Here is a 24,271-nt window from a genome sequence, read left to right on the forward strand (position 1 = left end):
CCTGCTTGATGCTTTCCACATAGGCTGGTGGAAGAGCAGGGGGATCTCAGAACAGCCACACCACAAAGTATAAATAGTGATGACGAATAACTTTGAAAATGTCAAAATAGGCTTGTTAAAATGCACATTCATGTGTTTTTTATTTTTTTAAATCTGCTAATAAAATTAATGCATAACCATTAGTGTGGAGTATCTACGATTACAGATAACAGAGGAAAGAATCTAGCAGTCAAAACGACCTCTCATGGTTTTTCTAGTAGGTTTGGACTTCGGGCCTTTCCAGTGTTAAGATGGGCAGAGCTGATCGCTGGCCTGAGGAGAGGGTGAATGAGTGTACGTATGCGATGAGACAGTGTGAGACTCTCCTCCCCCTCACTGACAGCCGAGTCCTCTCCCCTCGTCTTCTCTCCCCTCACGCCGCCTCTCCCCATGGGCCGACAGAGGTCTCATCTCACAGCTGAGTACACACTTTCTCAGGCTCTCTCCCTCTCGCTCTCACACACTTTTGCTCCAGCTCCCCAGTGTCCCTTTCTCAATTTCTCTCCCTCCCTCCATTATCTTATGCTCTCCATCTCTCACTTTCATGCCCTCAATCTCTCTCATTGCTCTGCTCCATTTCACCTCCTCTCTGTCCCTCTTTCTCTCATTCTTCCTTTTTCTCCACATGGCTCTGACAGTGGAGCCATACTTTCTTCCTTGGTTAGAGGGACTCAACCCTCCAAATAGGGACACTTTAATTTTATCCCAAACCCACATGTATTAGCTCATGGTACAGGGTCATTTTACATCAGTGAACCATTAGACACAGTGGAAAATGCCTCTGAAAAATGAAATATTCCTCTCAAGATCAACCAAACCGTTTTTTTGAATGTAAGTGACATTGGTAAAGAATACAAAAGGATTGTGTTGGTGTATTACAACATACTAATTTACAGAGAAGAGCTCAGTGACGTGCACTGTGACACGTTCCTCTGTCCTAATTGTGGCCACTATAACTTAGGGGGATATTTCTGTATTTCTAAAGCTGGGTTGTATGAGGTATTTGGCTTTAGTGAGATTTTAGTGTGCATTGGCCCTTTAAGGAGAGCATGCAAGGAAGCTAGGCTATACAGCGCTGCAGATGGGTATAGTTTCTCCATGTTATTTAGCAAGTTTTAGGTCAAAATGGGCCAAAAAGCAATGTTTGCTCAAATGTACGTTATATTAAAAACATTTGGAGTATTTTTCACCCAGAAAGCCTCTGTGTTTGGCACGTCTTTGCGATGCAACTTTCGGTCAGCGTTCTTCTGCCTCAGCTCATATCTATATCCTGATAAACTGCTGATTCTGCGGGCTTTGACATACTTCTAAAAAAGATTGAGACAGTAGGAAGTAAAAAAGCATGTAAGATTTCTCACTACACTGGACCTGAGCTGTATTTTCTGATTTGATGAACTGTTTATGAAATGTCAAATAGTATAGGGTAAAGGTCAAAGACAATCAGTTTCATTAAGTGAAATGTGAACAAGCAATATATGCAAAAAGATAATGGTTAAAACAGAATATCATTAGCTAGAATAAAAAGATTAGATAAAGACACATATTAGTGAAAATACCATCTAAGATTTTAGACCTCTCACAAGTAAAATAAGACTTTTTATGGCCTTCAATTTCAAAAGTACAATCACAGGTTTTAAGACTTCTAGAATCTGCAGGAACCTTGTCCCAGGCTTTTATATTCCTGCAGCCTGCATCACCACCCATCTAGAGTTCCCTGCCTTTCTGAAAACTGGTGCTTTACGGACATTCTTCAACTTTCCGTAAACTGGAAAAATAGGTTTAAGACCGTTGCTTAATTCTTTCAATAGCTAACAATTAGACAAACTACAGTTTGCATGATATTTTTAGTTAATGAAAATGTGTCAGCTGTTGAAATGGAAAACTGAGCTGAAATAACTAGTTTTAGTCCAGGTTGTTGTTTCTGTTGAAGCCTACAGACCCAAAGAGCTGATCAGAGGATGACAATACACTAAAGTGGAAGAACACCTAGCCAAACACAGACACTTTCATAAAAAAAGTTTTTATATAATGTACATCTGAGCCTACTTTGTTTCTGTAACTTGCGTGATTACATGGAGAAGCTGTACCCATCTGTAGCCTAGCTTCCTTGTCCTCAGAGTGCTTTACTTAAAGGGGCAATTCACACTAAAATCCCTGAAGGCTAATGCTACAACCATTGCAAAGTATACTACACGGCTTCAAAAATTCCAAAATATCCCTTTAATTGAATTGTCAAAACACAAAAATTTGCAAATAGTCAGTTTTTAATGAGATGTAATTGTCCCCACTGTATATATATAAATATAACTACAGGTTCTCTGCAAAGATGCCCCCCTGAGCAGCCTATTTAAATCAGATGTCACCCACATTTTCTTCACTTGAGTGAGGCTTATCAGTGCCACTTCCAGTTTGTACCCATCGGTTGAGTTTGCCAGTTTATTATGACATTGCACATCAAGACAATACTGACAATAGACATTTAAAGTGTGTGCAAACAGCACAGCTCACTCTGATATTGATTGAAAAGATTTACCGACCAATATAATATCAACAGCATTTGCAATGACACTGACTGAAATATAAAATATACTTTGCAGAACTTTTAGGCATGTTTGGGCCAAAGCTTAAGACTGAAGTAAGGCGTAGATGTGAGTAAGCCTCGGCACAATCAGTCGACGAGGATGATTGACACAACCACTATAGTGCTCTGGATGTCCTTGCATCTTACCAGGGGCATGGGAAAATAATCTGTTGGAATAATAATGTCCACACCTTTAGGGCAGAGTAAGGGGTTAATGGCATGGCCTAGGGCACTGTTTGGGTGGGTAGTAGGGTTGCCACAAGCCCCTGGTCATGCTGTGGATGTCCCAAGGGCCTGAAACCACTGCAGGCCTCTACCAGGGACAAAAGAGATGCCATTCAGCTTGACCTTGGCTGCCAACTACACACCCGTCGACATGTGTTAAGCTTGACTCTAGCCGCACCCCACAGCCTCAGGTCATAGGACCCTATGCACCCTCTTACTTACAGGACTGTAAAAGCAAATACAGAAAAGTGACGGAGGTATGGTGCACTGTTTTGGTATCTCCTTTGGCTAAATTTGGGTAAGGGGTTGTTCAAAAATGGGACATACATTAGATTTTTGACAGGACAGCCTGAAAACGGGATAGAACCAGAGAAACCAGGACACATGGTCACCCTATCCTCGGTTTCGCTTTGACGTTTTCTCCTTCCTCTTTCTGCTTTGTCACAGTGTCCCTTCTTTCCCCTCTGTCCCATCCCGATGGGCAGAAATACTCCACATGCATGCCTCTCCCCTCTGTCGCTCCTCTCTCTTCTATTTCTCTGACACATAGCATTGCTTTGCTTTGTTCTTTAACATAATGATGGCACCAGCCGAGCAATCTGTCCCTGGCTGGCTGAACTGTGTGTTTAACAAGACTATGATGAGTAATTGACCATTCGCAGCAACGCCCGTGTGACTGGGGGCTGATTGTCTATTATGCATTGCTGGGCAAGTCGGAGAAAACACACTGATTAACCACTGCTTAAATTACATTCCCATTACGCGCCCGCCAGTGCACTTGAGTGAGGGGCCCGGGTCCCTGGCTCTTTGCACATTCATTTCCCCAAAGTCACACTGCTGTGAAGCCTCATGCATATGTATGAGGGTGCTTGGATGAGAGCACACTTGCACATACATGCACAAGCACACACATGGGTGCAGCATACATTGTGTGCTAGTTGTGAAAACGGAGGGGTGAGCGACATGGTAAAAATTCATTAACAGCCCCTTGTGATGAGCCGATCTAACAGGGATCGCTGTGTGATTTGATTTTCTTTAAGCGTGAATCAGTGCAAACATGTATTGATCTTTTTTCTGGAAGTGTGAGAACAATCGTGTGGAAGTCTTAATCAGCCAGGCAGTGAGTGAGCACATCCTCTGGGCAGACAGCAGGAATAAACCCATCAGTCTGCTGCTTGCCCCTGCTCCCAAAAAGCCTGTGGCTCCTGGGCTGGAGCATGCAGAGGCACACATACACACCAGTACACTTCCTACACTCAAATAGGCATTGGACACGCATTCTCGCACACATACAGGCGAAGCTCTGTCACTCTTTACACCAGAGCCCCAGACAGGTGGAAATCCCCCACAATCCTCGGCCTTACAGAGCTCTTCCTCGAAAACAACCTTAAAACCAGCCATGCCAGTATGTGTGTAGGTGAGGGTGTGGGTTCACGGCCCAGAACTTGTGGAAAAAACAAAAATTGTCTCCTTGGGGTTTTACTTCAACACTTGTTATTTTAACACACAGGAGTCCCAAAAATAATCCACAGGGGGGGAAAAAAGAAAGAAAAATACATGTCATTCTGTGTTGATTCAAACTCAAAATTATTTTTTTATCTTTTAATTAAAAATAATCTGGTCAATTACAGAGGCTTTCTAATTAATTAATCATAATTAATCACATATATCAATAAAATAGGAAGGATTACATCACAGGTAGATTTAATTAACCTGACACACCAGTTGGACTGTTTCATTATCCGTTGCATGAGATCTTGTAAGTCTCACGTCCATCTGGGAAGAGCTCATTGAAAGTGTTTGGGGTCAGCAGATCCTTTAAATAAAAATATCCTTGGTGGTTGATTAGACAAACATTCTGTCTGTCTTGTAATCATATGAAGTCATGGGCATGCACAGCTCCAGAGAGAACTAGCCACAGTAGCCGCTACAGCTGCTATCAATGATTAGAGCTGGTTGGTGGATCAAACTCATGCCGAAGCCGATCAAGTTAAGAGCAAATGTGTCTAGTTCTGACTGGGGGTGGGACAACACACTGAAATATCACGATATTTCCTGGTGCAAGACTGTATCGATGTTTTAAAATGCAGTATCGAAATTTTATTAATTAATAATTCACTTTCTTGTAATTTCATCCCCTGACCGATAGTTGGCAGCAGGCAATGCCAGCTGGCAGCAGGCAGTTGACTCTTGTCTTTTCTCTCTTTAGACAACGAGATCACACGAGACTTCTGGTCTTCCCATAGTCTCCTTCCACAAACACCTGGTCGTTACATGATGACATAAAAACTGATTAAACCTAAAATATAAAAGATTGGCGTACACATACTCTATATTGATTTTTTCCCATTTTCTTAAAAACAAATCCATACATTTTAATTCAGAGCAGCAAATGGGGAAAATCCTCATCTTCAGATTGCACATAGTTAAAATGCGAGATGATGCAGGACTACATATTTTTCTAAATAGCTAAATTCTATTTTGTTATATTCCATATTAACTTCAAATTACATAGTAAGTTATATATATATATATATATATATATATATATATATATATACACTCTGTATAGACTTTATCTTCAGTCTTCAGCTCAGTCTGTGTCAAATTGATACTAAACTGCAGTGAATAAATTGAGAAATCCTGCACTTGACCATTTTACAACTATTTTGTATTCTCTAGTTAGACATATTTTGAGATGTAAATTTCTTGCAATAAATGGATTATCGCAGTATAGCTGTATCGTGATAATTTCGGTATCGTGGACCATGTATCACATATCATAACGTATCGCAAGGTACCCTGTGATTCCCACCCCTAAACTGTAGCTATATCCAAGCTTATCAGTCCATAAACAGCCAGTGTAAACAGGCTAAACCCGACCCATAACTATCGCATAATCACGCTGAAGCCGGTCGGGAAAAAAACAAGAAAGATCTTTTCCACCAAAAAGAGCTTTCAGTGTGGCTCTTTGCTCTTCTTTACTAAAGAAATGTGGCCCTCTGCTAATAAAAACTGCAGCTATACTATAGCCACATCCAAGCTAACTGCTACATTGGCAGCAGCCATTGCTACTGGCTTGTAGTAAGACAAAAATCCCACCTGCAGCTACTGCCTCCTTATCAAACATTGCTGATTGGTCCAGTCCATTCCCAGAATAGGCACAGTTGTTATAGACTGGAGCTTTGCAAGATTGATCTGCCTGATGACAGACACTAAATCTGAACAAACCGTCAGCCTTGCAAGCTTGACATTTTATAACATTGATAAAATGATGGGACCTACCACAATCTCCTTAATCCAACTAGCAGGCCAAATTTGTTAAAAATTTGAATTACAACCAAATGTATGTAATGAAAAATAGGGCAGTTTGGACTTGAGATAGGTCAAAAGATGTAATGGAACAAAGAGATGGAGTCATTTCCATCAAAATTTAAGACCATCATTGACATTAAACCTCCTATTTTCTTCCAGGCACACATCAGTGACTCACTGGAAATGGCTTTGGAACCCACTTTTTGGTCCAGATGCACTAGTGGAGAAAGAAGGCCCTAATGGACTACTCTGTAGACTGTTACCACAACACTCATCAAAATGCTTTTATAAATCAAACTACATCAATATCTTTAGTAATGCCACTGCCATGAAAATGAAGACCTTGAGTCCAAATAGATCTGAGTTTTTTAATTTCCAAAAACTGCTGGGAAACTACTGCAAACTATCATTACTGAACTAACAGAAAGACAATTTTTAACGATACCAATGATCATGAGCAATTTCATTCCACTTTTGCTCTGACTATTTGTTAGAGACTTCACTTTTGTGTCTTTGTGAGATTCCATAAGAAGAGAAGAATTTGCATTTTTCAGCCTGTGCATTTAAACAGAGCATTGTTCTCCCTCTTGCTCCATGAAGGTTTAGGTTAAAAATATGACGCAGATCTGAAACCTGTGGCACTCTTCATACCTTAATTAAAATGTTGGATTATATTGTGCATAAAAAAAAAAAGAATCAAAATAGTGATTGGACAACCTTAGGAAGAGGATACACTGGTAAAGAAGACCTTGAACATCATGTAGGGGCAGATGCTATAGCAACCACTGTACATGTTGGAAAGTTGTAGCCTCACGGCTCCTACAGCATCTTTGCTTCTCTCCGTTCAGCCCCTCCTTTCTGCTAGGCTGCCACCTCAAATCACCCCTGACCCTTCAATGTGCTCCTGGCGGAGCTCTGTGGAGTTCAGGGTGGGTGTTGGGGGCAGTGGTGGGTGGACCGTGGCCAACGCACTCAGTAGGCACTCATCCAGCCACCATCATCCCAACACCCAAGGCTCCTGTATGGCACCGCCCTCCACATTGCACAATCCTTCGGCCCCTCTCTTTCTGCCTGTCGCCCCCAGGAACCCCAGCTTTCCTCAGCGCCTCCGGCTCACATAAATCAGCTAATCCTCCTGCATTATTAACAGCCTCGCCCCAGAGAGAGAGAGAGAGAAAGGGTGAGAGAGACACAGAGTGACAGCGAGAGGCTGCGAAGCCCCTCTTCACACACCAAGTGAGGAGAGAGGCTCTGCCGAGGAGACAAGGAGAGGAGAGGGACAATACATGAAATGGGTAAGTCTAGATGTCAGGAAGAGGGACCTTTGAAGTTTAAGCTGATGTTAGGGGTGACTGGGATTGAAGAAAAACCCAAGCGGGGTCTCGAAACAACTCAAACATGAAGCCCAACACAACCAGTTCCTGTTATCTAGTTTGGCCACAGCATCGTACTGGGAAAGGCTTTGCCAGTGGTCAAACCTGAGTTGTACAACAGAGTAATCATGCAACGGCCTTCACCTCTGTCATACCGGGTCATGATGACTCCACAGCCTAGCTTAAGAAATATGTTCCTGCATAAATACAGATACAGTCTGATAGCTAAGTCAGGTATCTGTGACAATGGGCTATATCCTTGAGGTCGATCTATGCAGCTAAGCACAGGCGTGTGCCCCATCATGGTCTTCAGCCCACTGATAGGCTTGGCATTTTTACTAGTGAAGGGCCAGTGCAAAGTAAGTATGTCACACTTATTACACCAACAACTTCCATATCTGCAAAGCTAATTTTGGTGATTTAACAGCAGGTTTAAACAAAAAAAGGAGGGCAAACAAAAAGTAGGTAACTTTGTCAGCTGAAATGCAACAACAGCTGCTCTACTTTGAAAGCGACAGAACACTTGGAAGCACTACACAGTTTGTCAGCATGTAAATACTTCCTAAATGGGTTTTACCTGGCCTCTACAACAACACAGGAGAACATTTATCCCTGATTGGTTGATATGGAACACTACAAGCTTCAACACAGAGATCTGGAGTTACAACGTTACTGCACACTGCAGTCATACAGGCTGAAAAGTTCCACAGATTGCACGCCAGGTACTCAAATTCAACTACTAAAAATGCTTTACCACTTTACAAAAGTGCATTCACATGGGCTTGGGTATCCCTATTATGGACCATTTGGTGCTTTTGTTAGGGTTATGTTTCAGGCCGAGTTCCCATCATGCCCTTGGGCAAGTGTTTAGACATGTTTGGATGTTTCGTGCTGTACAGTCATCCCTGCTGTGGTTCTTTTGCTTATGTTTCTAGGAGGATTGTTGCTTTGGATGTGAGACACATTTGCACCATGAGTGAAGTTATCCACTGAGTTCATGCCTGTGACTCGCCGGTTGTACTGTCCAGGAAGCTAGGCTATAGAGTGTAACCAGTGGGTACAGTTTCTTAGTAGAATTTAGTGAGATTTGGTTAAAAAAAAAAAAAAAAAAAAAAAAAAAGGCCACAGAACAATGTTGGCTCAAATGTATGCATTACAAACATTTGAAGCATTTCATTTTATACCCAGAAAGGCTATTTTGCAATGCAGGCTTTGGCTACCAGTTACGTTCTGATGCACTGCAAAATAGTGACAAAAACAGAGGTATTCTGGGTATAAAATAAAATGCTTCAAAATTGTTTGATAGTACGCACATTTGAACTAACATTGTTGTGGCTCATTTTTACCCAAAACTCGCCAAATTCCGCAGTGAAACTGTACCCATCTGTTACACCGTATAGCCTAGCTTCGTGGCCAGTACAACCAGTGAGGAGCAATTCTAACAGAAATCACTGGAGGCTAATGCAACTAAAACTGCTACATACTCCATACGACCCAACCTCAAAAATACGTAAATATCCCTTTAAGGTTAAATTAACTCTATAAGTTTAATAAACTTGGCTGTGTATTTAACTTTTATTATAGAGGTGTGACTTAACCTGAACAACTTAAATGGAGATCTGTTCTTTTCTTGTTCTGACAAGAAGGAAACATTTTACTGTACCACTCTTCAGTAGCTACTCAGTACTTAAAGTAATGGTTAGAGGGTTAGGGGGTTAGGGTTAGAGGGTTAAGGTTAGGAGGTCAAGGTTAGGGGGTTAGGTTTAGTAGATTTAAAGACCAGTACTTTTACTTCTACTAAGGTAGGTTAACCAGAGAAACTGAACTTTTACTTTGAAAGGGTTAGGGTTAGGGGGTTAGGGTCAGAGGATTAAGATTAGGGGGATAGGGTTAGAGGGTTAAGGATAAGGGGTTAGGGTCGGTAGATTTAAAGACCAGTACTTTTAGGTAAGTTAACCAGAGAAACTGCACTTTTACTTTTAGAGGGATAAAGTTAGAGGGTTAGGGTTAGTAGATTTAAAACCCAATACTTTTACTTCTACTCGGTAAGTTTTAACCAGGGAAGCTGTACTTTTACTTGAGTACAATAGTTGTACTTTTTCCACCACTGCATATGAATAAGTCCTAGTGTATTGGCTCATCACCAATTAGGGCAGAATAAATGACTCAGAGGTGTCTGAGACAGAGCACATGGGTTATAAAAGAGGGCTGGTCTACCATAGTGCTAGAGTAGTAATATTTTGGGTGTCAGCTAAAGCATTACAGGAAAAGTGGAGCTAAAGGTTTAAGGCCTGACAGCACTAACGCTGGACTCACCATAACTGTTTATTTAGCAGCTTATTAAATCGTGTCAAAGAACCAGAGAGCCTGCCACTGCCAGGCCAGCTCCTTATAAAAGTTCTGTGTTTTCCTGCCTACGTCCTGGAAAAAAAAAAAACCTTGTTTATTTATTTCTCGAGTTCTTAAGTGGTGCCAGCAGTGCACTTGTGTTGGCTCCTCAAGAAAATGGGGTCCTGTTCATCCCAATCAGTGCCGATCCCTCACAGAGATGGAGATTAATCCTATTAGAGAATTAAAGGAGAGAGAGGGGGCGCATTAGGATGGAGGAACCCCACCTTCTCCAGACATCTTACAGCCCACCCTGACATCCTGCAAACAAACAGAAATAAAAACACAAATGCACCAGATCCTCAGAAGGTGGAGGTGTTAACTACTCCACCCACACTCGGCGTGGGCGTGAAGAGTCCACAACACACGTATGCACACGGTGTAATGTGGGCCCAGGCAGAGGCCCCGGTGGACGGCACTGAGTGAGCAGCAGGCGGGGAGGCGGAGCACGGCGAATGAAGGCCCAGTTGTCATGGGAACGATAGAGAAACAGCGCTCCAGGCGAGAAGCTGAATGCTACCCATTACTACAGCAGTGGGCAGATGCAGTCGGTCATTGTGCTGCTTGGGAACAGCAGCCCTCCCAAACTACCCTGAAACCCCACCCAGGAGCCAGGGCGGCCTGTTTACACACCTTTCTCCTTACTCTAATCTGGTTTCAATTGTTAGGCAGCAGGGAAGAGGTGTCATAATCTTTGCCCTGTTTGGGTTGCTAATCTGATCCGCTGAGCATCCCTGCCCATTAATACAAATCAATGCTGAGTGTTATTTTGGTGTCTTAACGGGGAATTATACAATAATAGGATGCACAGGGATTCGTCTAAGAGTGGGCAAAGCAGGGATGAAAAAAAAAGCTGAGAAGACAACAAACACCCACCCACAGCACGTTGTTCTTTTAAATGCTGGGAACCAGATCAAAATTTACTCCTTGAGAAATGCACACCTCTCCGCATGCATGTATAGGCTTTGGCATGCAAGCGAAGACATACACCCATGCAGAGATGTATGACTATGTTCATTGTCTAGGAGATGATAAAATGAAATTATTTCACCGTGCATCATATTTCCCTGTCTGCTCTTGAAAAATGAGCCAAGGTAGTCTGCAACTCTGTCTCATCTGCAGATGACAGCCCGGAGGGACGGATGGACACGTCGTCTAGACAAGGACACCAGACAGACAGCCATAGACGAGAGTGATGGTGACAAGAGAAGAAGAGAGACGGACAGAATTACAGGTGCGACTGTATCAACCTGTTTCCACAGCTCAGTGATCAGAACGTGACAGAGAGAATGAGGAAGAAATGCCGAACTACATTCAAAAGACTGGTGAATTAGGCCTCCTATCACAGAAAGTGCGAGCGATTGTGAGTGCACAGTCAGCAGTCAGAGCCATGTGGCAGCCAGGCTTTGTATCTGTAAGGCAGCCTGGACGATTACAGCTAACATGCTCTTTTTCTGTCATGACCTGTGACAAAACCCACACTCCCTTCCTTGTTTTCACAAATAAATTGAATCAACATCAGCACTGGTTACCTGATCAAAGAGAGAACACTAAACATTTTATTTTCAAGGAGCTGCTTACTACCCACTGGTTAGTTAAAGTTACCGTAGCTGGCATTTCCTTAACTCTACCACAGCAGGATAAGTCATCAAACCAGGGAATGAAGACTCCCCGGTTGTGATTTATTGATGATATCAATGCAGTGACTTCTGCCCCCCTTGAACCTACTTTTCTTCACTGTTTCTGCACATTTTTCACATTTGTTTCCACGTTGAACCCATTTTTGGTACTTTTCAACCCTTCACACTACTCAAGCTACCAATTTTTGCTCCTGCCACTTATTAACAGCTTTTCACCATTATTTTCTGCTCATTTTTGCACTTTTTTCCTTTATTAACCCATATTTGCTTCTTAATCCCATTTGTGCCTCTTTAAGCCTGTTTTTAGCCAATTTTTGCTGCCTAAAACCATTTTCACCTTTTTTCTGCCAATATTTGGCCACTTTTAACCCATTTTTGCCTTTATTTTGCAATGTTTTAATTCCCCCTTTTTTGTCACTCAAAACCACTTTTAACCATTTCGATCCCTTTATGTGCCACTTTTAACCAATTTTTGCCATTTTTAACCGTTTTTCACCATTTTTAAGGTAGCTTTTATTCTTCATTTACCAATACTTGCTGTTTTACCCCATGTTGCCTTTATAATCTGTTTCTGCCACTTTCAACCCATTTGTTCCACTCTTAAACATTTTTCTTCACTTGTTCTGGCCATTTTTAGCCACTTTTAACCGCTTTTCATCATTGTTTCTGCCATTTTGACACTTTTTTTCCCACATTAAACCCATTTTGGCAACCTTTACACCCCTTTTCACTACTTCAGCCACCCATTTTGCCCCTTTTAACAATTTTTTGCCACTTTTAAACTCCTTTTACTTCACTGTTTCAATTCATTTTGCCACATTTGTCTAAACATTAAATCCATTTTTACTGCTTTTTAACCCCCCTTTTTGCCACTTTTAGCCAATTTTTGCCATTTTTTAACAGCTTTTCACAATTTTTTTCTGTTAATTTTTGCCTCTCCTTTCCAGGATGACGTTATATTTGCTTCTTTATACCATTTTTTGCCTCTGAGAAACTGTTTCTGCCCATCTTTACCACTTCTGATAACGTAGGCCACCTATTTTTACCTATTTTTGCTTTTAACCAGTTTGGCCACTTTTTACCACTGTTTCTGCCCATTTTGCCACATTTGTTTCCATTTTAAACCATTTTTGGTACTTTTTAACCCCTTTTCACAACTTAAGCCACCAATTTTTGTCACTTTTGAACTATTTTCCCCCAAACTTAATTACTTGTTTCCACCAATTTTTGCCCCTTTGAACTGTTTTTGCCCATTTTTTCCATTATTTTTGCAGTTATTTAATCATCTTTCCTTAAAAGTATTTCTGTCCCTTATACTTTATTCTCTGGTATCCTGATGTCGAGGTTTAGCCATGAAGTCTAACATTACTTTCCAAATGGTTTAGTTCAGTGTGCCCATCCACATTGTTAACATTACTATTAAGAAGGTAATTCTGTTTTAAGAAAAGGTGTTTACATTTTGAAAAAGAATATATTGTACTAAAGCATTAATGAATTGATATTTTTTGTTTCTTTAATAAGGTTATTATTCAGTTTAAATATAAAATATGGATTTCCCAGATTGACTTTACAGTGGCTCATGATTTTCCTGACCCTATTGGCCCCCCAATTTGGCTGGTCCTGAGAAAGCTTTCCCCTTTATCCCCCCCAATGGGCGACCTTGGTGGCGTTCCCCTGGCTAGACCAGTTAAGAATCACTGGTCTAGGTAACAACAAAAACAGAGACTTTTCAGATGACCTCAGAGAACATGTACAAGTGGAAACAGATCACCTGGATGTGAGATAAAGAATAAATGGCGAAAAAAACAAAGATTGAATGACTGATGTATGATATGCATCTGAAATACGAAATTTTCTGAAATATGAATTAGGAATTTCTCTCTCTCAAAACACAATTTACAAAGGAAGAGAAATCCCAATAACTGATACAACTGAGTCTTGATATTTATAGAATCCCAATGTACATCAAATTGGCATCCAAAGGTCATGATAAAATCCTATCGGTACAACAGTATAGTATCCCAGCCCTAATCAGATTGGGATATTCTCCTTGTACTACACTGAAATTTTGTTTGTACAACTCTGGCTCTAGATGCTGTTAGTCTGGTTCGTACTTGTTTATGAAGCAAAGAGCAAAGACAAAAACTACGGAGACATTTCAATGGGAACTTACCAAGTGAAAACATATCGAGCTGAGTCTGTTGGTAGAAGTTTCACTCCCACTTCAGAGTCATTCTCATCAGACTTTCCTACCGATGAAGGTCCATGTTCTGCCCAGGAATTCAGACTCTCCAGAAGAAGCCAGACAGACTTTCCACACACATATTCACTCATTCACACACAACATATTGACCCTTCTCGTAACATGGGAAACTGGACTGGATTGGGCAACTGCACACACCGGCAGCTCCAGACAGACTGTGCACGCCACCCTGGAGGGCCGCTGACTAACCCAGCACCTACTTCCTCACAATAAAAGACAGAAAGAATTTCAAATGGCTACTAAAGAAGGGGGGATTTCCTTCAAACAGTCATTCATCTTGAAAACATTAGCGCAACTGGTAGCCAAATTCCTCCTCATTTCGGAAACAACTGTTGCAAGGAGGGCTTTTTTGGTCGTTGTTGTTGTAGCTGCTTCATAAACTCCTTCCCTGACGTTGTCTTTTTGGGTTGGTGGGTGGTTGAAAGGTGGGGCTGAAGGAGTGGGGCTGACTCTAGTAAGAGGCTGCTCTGATCAGAAATGAGAGAGAGGGAGCGCATGCAGGCGGTCCAGCTCTGGAGCAGGGCCCAGTGCAGGGGTGGGGGAAAGTGCCAGCAGCGCACGCCTCCGACACTCTCCACACTGCGTGCCTGTGGAGTGACTTTAGTGGATGTGGTCAGTGCGGGGGTGGAAGAGGGAGAAGCAGTTGGAGGAATGGATGGAGGAGGAGAGTGAGAGAGAGTGTCTGTGCTATGGAGAAACATCCAGAGGAGGGGTGAGAAGGGGAGAGAGTTTGGACTTGAAGTGTAGATAAGGGTGTGAGAGACTGTGAGAAACTCTGAGGGTGAAAGAGCAGCAGAGAGTGTGTGGGAGTGTGAGCATATGTGAGCCTCTGTGTGTGAATCTGGTGGTCGTCCCGCTGAAGTTGACAGCCTGTGTTTGCAGAGTGGCTTTGTGGTCAGCCACTTGCTCGCGATTTAAGAGACGGCAGGCTGGGAATTGGAATTTTGAGACATTTTTTTGCAGAACTGCTATGCAAATAAGCACATCACCCATGCATGTCGTTCAGCTGTTTATACAGTGTAAATGATTACATGAGAAAGATTCTAATCTTAAACAAATATGTTAAATGGGCATGGCTGGGACCCTGAGACAATGGACATCCTCATACAGACAATAAAAGAACTAGGGCTGTCAGCATTAATCGTCCAAAAGTAGTGCATTAAATTAATTCAACCACATTAATCACAAGCTATTTCCTCATTTAAGGCACACTGTAATTAGCTAGCCTAGCAAGGCAGCTGCTGGATACTACTCACCATAGCTTCTTCCTGCTCCCATAGTGATGGAAAATAACATCCCTGTGCCCTTAAAACCCCTCCCCTATTACAAAGTAGACATGTCATTTCACCTCTTTACCATTTCCTTTATCTATTTCTATGTTCTTTACTATCCATAGCAAGCTCTTTATTCCCTGGTTACATTAATGTGGTTGCTTTCAGTTTACATTCGTATTTGCTCCAGCTAAAGCTACTTCACTTCATCCAAACAGAAGTTAAGTACCTCCAGCTTAACCCCCGATTTATGCTTCTGCACCAAAGCTAGGCTGTAGCCTACATGGTAAGTCTGCATTAGCACCTTGCCGATACATGCATCGACATAGATGTCACAGAATCGATACTGCCACTTAATCCCCCATGGTGCAGTTAACAAAAAAGCCAGCAGACAGCAGCAGTCATTAAACTGCATGATGCAGCGCACCCCTAACACCAAAACAAGTTCGTACACACTCCTGTATCTTAGATGATAGTGTCTTTCTACTGCCAGCAAGACTAAGGTTAAGTAGACTATGACATGACTAACTGAGGAAAAATGCACTTGGTTGTATACCAAGAAACGCAAGGGTGATGTATACTTATTGGTTCACTCTAAGACCCGTTTTCAGGCTTCCAAAATACCTGTTCCATGTGGATGAAACACTGAGATACTATACTCGTCTTTGTGTGGACAGCCCCTAAAAGCAAAGATACTGGATCATTTCAGGTTTCTTCAAACACCAGGATGTCGGGAGTGGGAAGTGAGTCATGCAAGCTGTGCAATAAACAAGGTAAAACACTGCAGCAACACCAATCTTCATCAACATGCGACACCAGGCTAATTAGCAGTTAGCAACAACAGCTAGGGTCATCGGCAAATACGTATGATGACTGAATATTGCTTAAGTCAAAATTTCCCTCAACTGCTAAACAGAATCAGGAGATCAAAAGCAGCACTTCATTCATAAGGACATGAGCCTGACAGCGGCACTGTTAATGAAGCCTTCATGCAGCTGCTTCAGACAGTGTGAGTTATGCTGGTAAATGTCTATTCATTACTTCATCACAGAAACTGCAAAGTCGCTTTATGCAGAATGTAAAGTCATTCTTACACATGCAAGTGGGCTAATAGTAAGGTAAAACCAGGATATTAAATGAAGAGTATGAATGACAACTGCAAGAGAGACAACAGAGAGGGACATTTTAGGTTTGAAATTTCAATTGTTACTATTTTTGCATTTATTAATAGCTACGTGATTATAAATACACTATTCTAATTTACTTGGATCTCTGAGAATCTGTATTTAAGTGCATGAACCATAAAGAGTTTCAGACCCCACTGGTGTAGCAGTGCAGTACTCATTTAGATAATACATTTTAAATGTAAAATAACTGAATTTTAAACATAATTAAGTTGTAAAAAATTACCATGAACTATCAAAATCCAGCAATTAATGGTGATTTTAAAACTGTATCTTTTGGCAGCCAAACAAAGAACATACAAACATCCCACCTGTACATCTCTAGCAGGTATTACATATATGACACTACCTGGCTCACCTCTTTATTAAACTTTACAGCATTAATCATTCATAAAACCTCCTTTATTATCAAAGCCATTATTTTCAAAAGGGGTCCACCTCTTATCCCATCACTCCTGTGCCAACAGCAGTGGTAGTGGGGGCAGGGGTTTGGCAGACAGGAAGAGATAGCAATGTCTGGAAAGGTTCCTGCTGAAGAGGCGTTTTATGGGTACTGTAAATAAGAGCTGGACACACAGCTCCAATGCGGCTATTTGCTAAGGAGCGGGACAGGAAGCGTGTCGTTTAAGAGCCAATAAGACCTCTGGCTGTCAAAGTAAGGGCTGGCTGAAGGGTTTAACAGTGTGGGTGAAGGCCACGGGAGGATGAGGAAGCGGGGGTAAAGGTAAGGATGTTAAGGGGAGAGCATGTGAGGTAGGTTTGATGTTAATGAATCCGGTTAATGAACGGATTTTGTTTTAAATTTCAGGTGGATTGCTTTTAAAGTCTTCCTGATCTGGTGGTTAAAACCGAATACAGAAGGGATGGGCTCCGAAATGGAATGACAACTGAGTCTACTTATGCCAATGTTTGCCTTAATGTTGATGCTTTCTGTAGTTCAACCCATGCACAATATCAACAAAGAGCATAGCCAATGTGTAGCGTGAGAGTGGCTAAGGAGTTAATGGGCAAAAGGCTTGGATGATCTTGGATGTTTGGACGATCTTTCTGTGATCCATGTGAAAGTGAAACAGAGAGCTGAGTCACCGGCCTTGTGTGGAGAACAAGCAGACATTCCAGACCAGGACAGTGGAGGTGGGAGGACAGATGCGAAACAGCAGCAGGACCAGGCCAGGACAAATGAGCTCAAGGCCCATTACCTTCCTTTTACACCCGCCCCCTCATGCACACTCACAATCTCAACTCCCACAACATGGATCTAATAGCACACACAAGAAACGCAATGTCACAACACAAAATCGCTTAACTGTGCTTTTAATTCCTCAGTCTCTCTCTGAGAACCTCAATATTCATGATGTAGGGAGCGAGATAGTAACAGAAGCATGGAGTTTTACATGGACTCGACTAGAGGTGGAAAATAACTTTCTCCAATGAGTAGCTTTTTGGTGTACTTGTTCTTTTTTGAGTACTTTTTAAAAATAAGTAATTTATCTGATACATACGTATATTATGGTGGAAGTATTGTGCTTCACTACAATTTGAAAAGCATCAAATACTGAGTTAAAATCAAGCACTAAAAGTTAAAATGAGGAGGTTCAAGCTTTCTGCAAACAACAAGAATCGGGTCAGTAGCAGGGATGCATGACATTGGATTTTTCCTGTTATCCAAAGCCGCTATGTACAACTTAAGCTTAGCTGATACTGATATTGATACTGATATCAAAATGTAGTTCCAACCTAAATTCACTTTAAAGAGTAAGGAATGATGACCAATAAGGAAACAACTTAAGCTGATGTAGGTCTGTTGGTCCTACTTAAACCTAACAAAATAGATATGGACCATATTTGCAGCTGATAAAGGCAGATTTTAATCACCAAAACATCATCTGTAAATATTGGCATAAATTTTCATATCTGCCAATGCCTCCCTAGCCAGTTGTTTGGCTTTGACAATACAGTAGCACAGTAGTAGTGATTCCATGTTTCAACCCAAAAAGCTGCTGCATTTTACTTTGGGTTAAGACTAGGGCTGCACATGGTTAGCCAGAACAGCTACATTTGGGTATCAAATTTGCCAGCCCAAGATTGATCTTTTTTTTTTTCAATAAACACAGGCCTGAAATCCTCTTTGAATTCTCTATTGAGTTGTAATGAAGCCTCCCACCACTAGTAGCCGCTGTAGCTTCAGTAAATAGCCACTGCCTTCCTGTAAGAGCTTTCCCCAGCCCTCTGGACAGACACATGAGAAGCATAGCGGTTAGCATGACATAGGAACAGCACAATATGACCGTTTCTTTTTAACCAGGAAATAGAAACTTTTGTGTGGACTGCTGAGAGTCATATATAACTCCTCAAATAAAGTTATAAGTAATCACATTAACCATCTGAGCCCTTAGCTATTATTTAACAATTTTGTCTCACCTGGACTTTTTGTAAAACATCAACCCTGTGGTGCACAGTCAAGCTCTAAACATCCTCTAATGTCACTTGAATTTAACAAAAGTTATGGGACCATTAAGACGAAATAAAAACTAAACAGAAATCTAAACTCAAAGATTTTTATGTGTGGCACACAGTTAACAATAATGTCTAAGACTTTTTTTTTTTGCAAAAACTTGTTCTTACAACTCCTGGGGACCCAAAAACATCTTTCTGTGACAAAAAAAATCTTTAAAATATTCAAATATCTACTCCTCGTGATTCTTTGTATTGGCGATATTTTGCCATTATTCAAGCAGCTCTTTTTCTTTCCATTATGAGCTATTCAGGCCGCTTCCATCATGTTGAGGCATGTGCAGTTAGACTCAGCATGACATGACAATGGGATAGCCTGCCATTGGCTGACAGCCCCTCACAAAGCACTGCGATTAGCATAAGCTGCTATCAGCAGAAATAATCAAAAATTGGTTAAAAAAAGGAAAAAACAATGTTCAATGTCAGATGTACCTGTGTGGATTTAATCTTTAGAGATCCCTAAACGTCACCCAGGTTCCAGACTCACAAGAAAAGTTTCTGTAAGGAATTCAAAGGCATGGAGAGTGTCATTGGAATGGTGCAATGTCTAGCTTTGTGAGGAGGAAAAAGTAAGAGGCTATGATTCATGGTTCAAAAGTTATTTCACTAATAATAACCCGTGTCACCTCTTGTTGTGTATGACAATGCCGGTCTGAGTTGTTGAACTGAATTTAAATGCACATTTAGCCAAACAGAAAATAAGCCACCTTGGAACATCTTATTTGAGACACACACTATAATAATGAACATATTTTCTCATTGTTTCTGCTCATTAAAGAGATTATAGTTCACTGTACAAGCTCCTTGGGTATCAAAGGTATACTCCAACTTTTTTTTTCTTTTCTTCCATCAGAATTTTGCTTTTTTTATTCCCCCTTTATGCTAAAGCGGTTGTCTTTTTGTCTCTTGGTTCAGATAAAATGCAAGTGTTTCGTATGGAATGGCCAATAAAGGCCTGACATTTTGCTGAGTGCTTGCAGAGCCAGAAGCACTTTGTTCTTTGTATACAGGGCAGCTTCTCGCTCTTCAAGGAGAACCATTTATTATCTGTCCAAACTTTGGTGAGTGTGCTTGTTAACTGACCCATTGTTACATGAGGGTGTATCACTGCTATATTTTGGGTTCTAGCTCTTTATTCCTGAGGCATAAAATTGTGATTACCATAGTGGGGATCATCAATCTCATCCTCTCCTCCGCACATGCACGCTAAACATCCGTGTTTTATTTTTCATTTTTCTCTTTCACTTCCCTTCTCTAGGTCTTCCTCTCTCACCGACATGTACGCACACAAAGCAACACACCCAAACACAAAAAGAGCCGCCCACAGCTGCGTCAGGCCATCTCTCTAACAATCCAATCTGTTTTCTTTCCCATGATGTTTCCCATTGGCACAGGGAGGAGAAAATCAGATTTACTCCCCCACAGGGCCCATGCAGTTGCACTGATATGGAAAATGATTTCAGTGCTGCTTGAGCCCATAAACATTATTTTGGTCTCCCCTGTTAATGACACATTTCTTCCCAGCATTGTGGATCTCACAGAGGAAGAGATGACTGTAAGGGGGGTAAAGACAGGAGGAGGAGGCGGAAGAGAGGAAAGGGGGAGGAATCCTCCAGGGTCTGACATACAACGGGGAGTCCTTCACCCCTAAAACTGCACACTGACTTCTCTTACCCTCTTCGTCATTCACACAGAAAGACATACACACACTAATAAACCATGAAGGAACTTAAATTGTCACAGCCTTCAAATGAAACCCAAAAAAATCAGAGCAAAAAGATATCCCCGCTTAAAACCAGCAGAGTCAAAGAGGGATTTCTCACCTCTCTCTCTCTATCTAGCTGTCAGCCTGATTCCAAACACTGCATTTGGCTCCAGGGCTCAACGCAGCCCCACTACAATTGTGTCATAGAACCCACATATCTTTTATTGGCAGTAGCAGCCAATATAGCAGCCCCCCTCCTCCTCTTCAACACAGGGATAAAATTTGTACTTTTAGCGGTAAGTCACAAACACTCTCCGCCCGAGGCATATTGTAAACGAGTGGAGCACGCCGTAGCCTCGAGTCCTAAACACAAGTCATTTAATATGATGGTGTTAAAAAGACACTCCAACAGGCCAATAGCGAGGCACTAAACCTCCCATTTGGCATCCATTAAAACCCATCTGCACGACCAAAAAAAAAAAAAAAAAAAACGAGGGGGTGAGAAGGAAATAGCCATGTTAGATATGGCTACAAACTGTCCTTCACTTTGAACATTTTCCCTCAATCTCCTGACTTAAATATGTATAGACTCATTATTGTTGCAAAACTCAAGGGCACGTTTCAACACTTTGAGAGCATGACATTGATTTTTGGCACAGACATTTCATCAAACTTTCCATTAGAACCTGCTTATGTGGTCTAAACTGCCTTCTTGTGCTTAGATTTTCACATTTTGTCCGCAAAAAATGTCTATTTCAGCTCCTTCTGCTTGTTTGTGAAACAGCCAGTCTCTGTTTTCTCAGCGTACGTACGAAACTTTCTTCCCTCTGGATTTTTTTTATGCTAACAACCAATAGGAAAAGGGTTATGTTTGTTCTGCCCGCTGTCGCTGTGCTGTTCTCCAGGAGTAATTTGCTTTGACCTTACTAACACAGTCCCAACACTCTATCACATACACATATGTAAAAGTCTGAGACAGCTACAGTCTGGCTTCTCTCTGTGTGTACAAAACTTTCTTTGCATGCTCAGAACTTTACCAGACAATCTGTGTTTTGTCAGACGACGTACTAAACTTACTCTACCTATTCAAAACACACCTTTCCTCTTGGATTTTTTGATGATAACAACCAAATAGGAAAAGGGTCATGTTTGTTCTAGCAGTTGTCATTGAGCTGTTCTCTAGGAGGCATTTGCTTTGACCTTACTAATACAGCCCCAACATTCTATCACATACACAAATGTTGTAAAAGTTACACTTTGATTTTTCTCTATGTACGTACGAAACTTTATCTGTGCACTCAAAATGTATTTTTTTCCCCGAACCAATCAACTGAAAACAGGTATTGGATTGACAAATCATGTTTGATTTGCCTGACATCCCAGCATTCTATCACATGCACCCACATCATCTCAGTCAATTTCCAAGCCCCATGACTTTTTGGTGTCTTTTACAAATTTTTACAATTACTGTTTGTTTGAAAATGATTATTGGCTCTCGAATTTTTAACAAGTGTGTATGTGGTAGAACGTTGGGACTGTCTTTGTAAGATCAAAGCAAACGTCTCCTGGAGAACAGCACAGAAACGTGGCCAGAGCAAACATGATTGGTCCATCATAAACGTGTTATCTATCGGTTGGTTAATCAAAAAATCCAAGAACAGGAAGTTGCTTGAGAGTTGCTCTAAAATCATATGGTTTTGCTCAAATTTCCAACGCTTATGCTTAAACCTCTCATTCAGGTTGCTTCTGCTGGTTCGTGAAGGTGCCACTAACCGATTTTTTCTCTGTGTATGTATGAAACTTTTTGCAGGAGTACAAACTTTCTCTGCACTATGAAAATTTATTTTTTGCCAATAGGCAACAGGTATGGCATCGACCAATGATCTTATCATTCTATCACATACACACATATTATTTCAGTCTAATTCCCAACCCCAAAACTCTAACTTAGTTTCTCCTAAAGACCAATTTTTTCTTAAAAATGTAGAATAATAATTCAGCTATTTATGCTGCATTAACTTTATAGCTGACTTTTACGGATGTTTGAAAATTACTGTTAAAGTTCCATCCATCCATTTTCTATACCGTTTATCTCGTTCGGGGTCGCAGGGGGGGCTGGAGCCTATCCCAGCTGCCATTTGGCGAGAGATGGGGTACACCCTGGTCTGGTCGCCAGTCAATCGAAGGGCTACTATTAAAGTTTTATGGCGATTTTATGCTTTTAGACTTTTAACATATGTGTTATAGAATGTTGTGACTGTCTAAGCGAGCAGAGCTAACATGATGGGTCGATCTGGGTTGGTCAACCTGTTTCCTATTGGTTGGTTCATCAAAAAATCGGACCGCAGGAATACATTTCAATTGCACAGAGAAAGTTTCACACAAACACAAAACTCAGAGTGGCTAATTTACAAACAAGCAAAAGCATCCTGAAAGAGAATGGCATGGATAAAAGCACAGGAAATTAGAGCAAGCAACTAAAGATTTAGCAGAAAGCAGATATTTTTAGTACAGTGAGGTTCAAGGAGGCTGTGATGAGCACAAAGGCAGGTTTTAATGTAAAGTTTGAAGAAAAAAACTGAGCTGAAATTCAATGTCATGAACTCAAAATGTTAAAATGCACTCTTGAGTTCTGCAACAATAATGACTCCGTATAAATGGGATTTTCAAAGTTCTCTTGTTCCACTGGAATCAGCACATGGAAGGCTCTGGACCTGGTTTGTTTTACAGCTGATGACTGATCAGTCTAAATCCACTGGTTTTATGTTTTCTGGCCTGGGGGACAGATGGGTGACTAAGGGCGGCTTGCGTGCCATGTTTCAGTTGACGCAGCCCCAGCTTGGCCAGTCAGGTTACAGATTCAAACGTGCCTGGCTGGGGGAAAAAGGCAGTTTAAAACAAGTGCTCAGCACTATTCTCTTTAATTAGTCCCTTGTTAACTTTTGAACTTAATTGGTTAATTCAGAGGTGGTTAGACTGGGCAGGTTTTCCCTCCCTCAGGGTGACCATACGGCTCCAGTGTTTTAGCCTGCCACTGCTTGGCACAGGAAGTGGCTGCTTCTCTTTCCCTCTCTCTCTGTTCGAGCATTAGCTAGGGCTGCACAATAAATAGCAATTTTTATTGTTATTTCAGAGTTAAATTTTGCACTGACCACATCGCAAAAGTCTGGACTTGTGACAAGTTTTCTAAAAAGAGGACTGTTTTTCAACACAAGCTTGGTTTATACAGTACTGTGCAGAACTTCTAGGCATGTTTGGGCCAAAAACCGAGGCTGAGTAAGACGTAGATGTGGTGGGAGGGATGATTGACACAACCCAGGCCGTGTTCTGGATGTCCTTCGACATTACCAGGGGTGTGGAAAAATCACAAAACCTGCACCTTCAGGGTGCATGTGGCACATAAGCTAGGCTTAGAGTAGCATCAGGGCAGGTAGCAGGGTTGCCATGAGCCCCTGGTGATGCTGTGGGGGTTTCGGGGGCCTGAAAACTGCCAGTGGTCTAAGGGCCCATCGCATTTGCATTATGAGTCAAAATAATCACAATAAAAAATTATTTTTCAAAATTGAAGGCATTTTGTTTTTTTCATATTTAAGGCATCCGGCTGTAGACCTCTATGGTGGGGTGTTTTGGGCTCATCAGTTACAGACCTTTTCAATGGGGCGACCTCGACCATGGGGCAGGAAGTGACATACTAACCCTTGTTGGGTTTTCGTTACTTTGTGGTGTGTAATTTTTAAATTTATGCCCCTCCCCCCTCCCCCTAACGTTCAGGT

The 24,271-nt window shown here is 41.5% G+C and overlaps 1 protein-coding gene across 8 annotated transcripts in view; it reads right to left on the bottom strand.

The window, feature by feature from the left end:
* LOC121529537 (BAH and coiled-coil domain-containing protein 1) overlaps nt 1-24,271 on the bottom strand; it is a 131,307-nt gene that overhangs the window by 66,596 nt on the left and 40,440 nt on the right. Inside the window, exon 1 of one of the 8 annotated variants that reach the window (XM_041817473.1) lies at nt 13,735-13,957. The exons of the other annotated variants lie outside the window; for them this stretch is intronic. Coding sequence (XP_041673407.1) covers nt 13,735-13,747 — 13 coding nt within the window. The 5' untranslated portion in view covers nt 13,748-13,957. Of the gene's footprint in view, nt 1-13,734; nt 13,958-24,271 lie in introns of those variants that run through there. 8 annotated transcript variants of the gene reach the window in all.

Source organism: Cheilinus undulatus, linkage group 21 (assembly GCF_018320785.1).
Source record: "Cheilinus undulatus linkage group 21, ASM1832078v1, whole genome shotgun sequence".
NCBI classification, from domain to species: domain Eukaryota; kingdom Metazoa; phylum Chordata; class Actinopteri; order Labriformes; family Labridae; genus Cheilinus; species Cheilinus undulatus.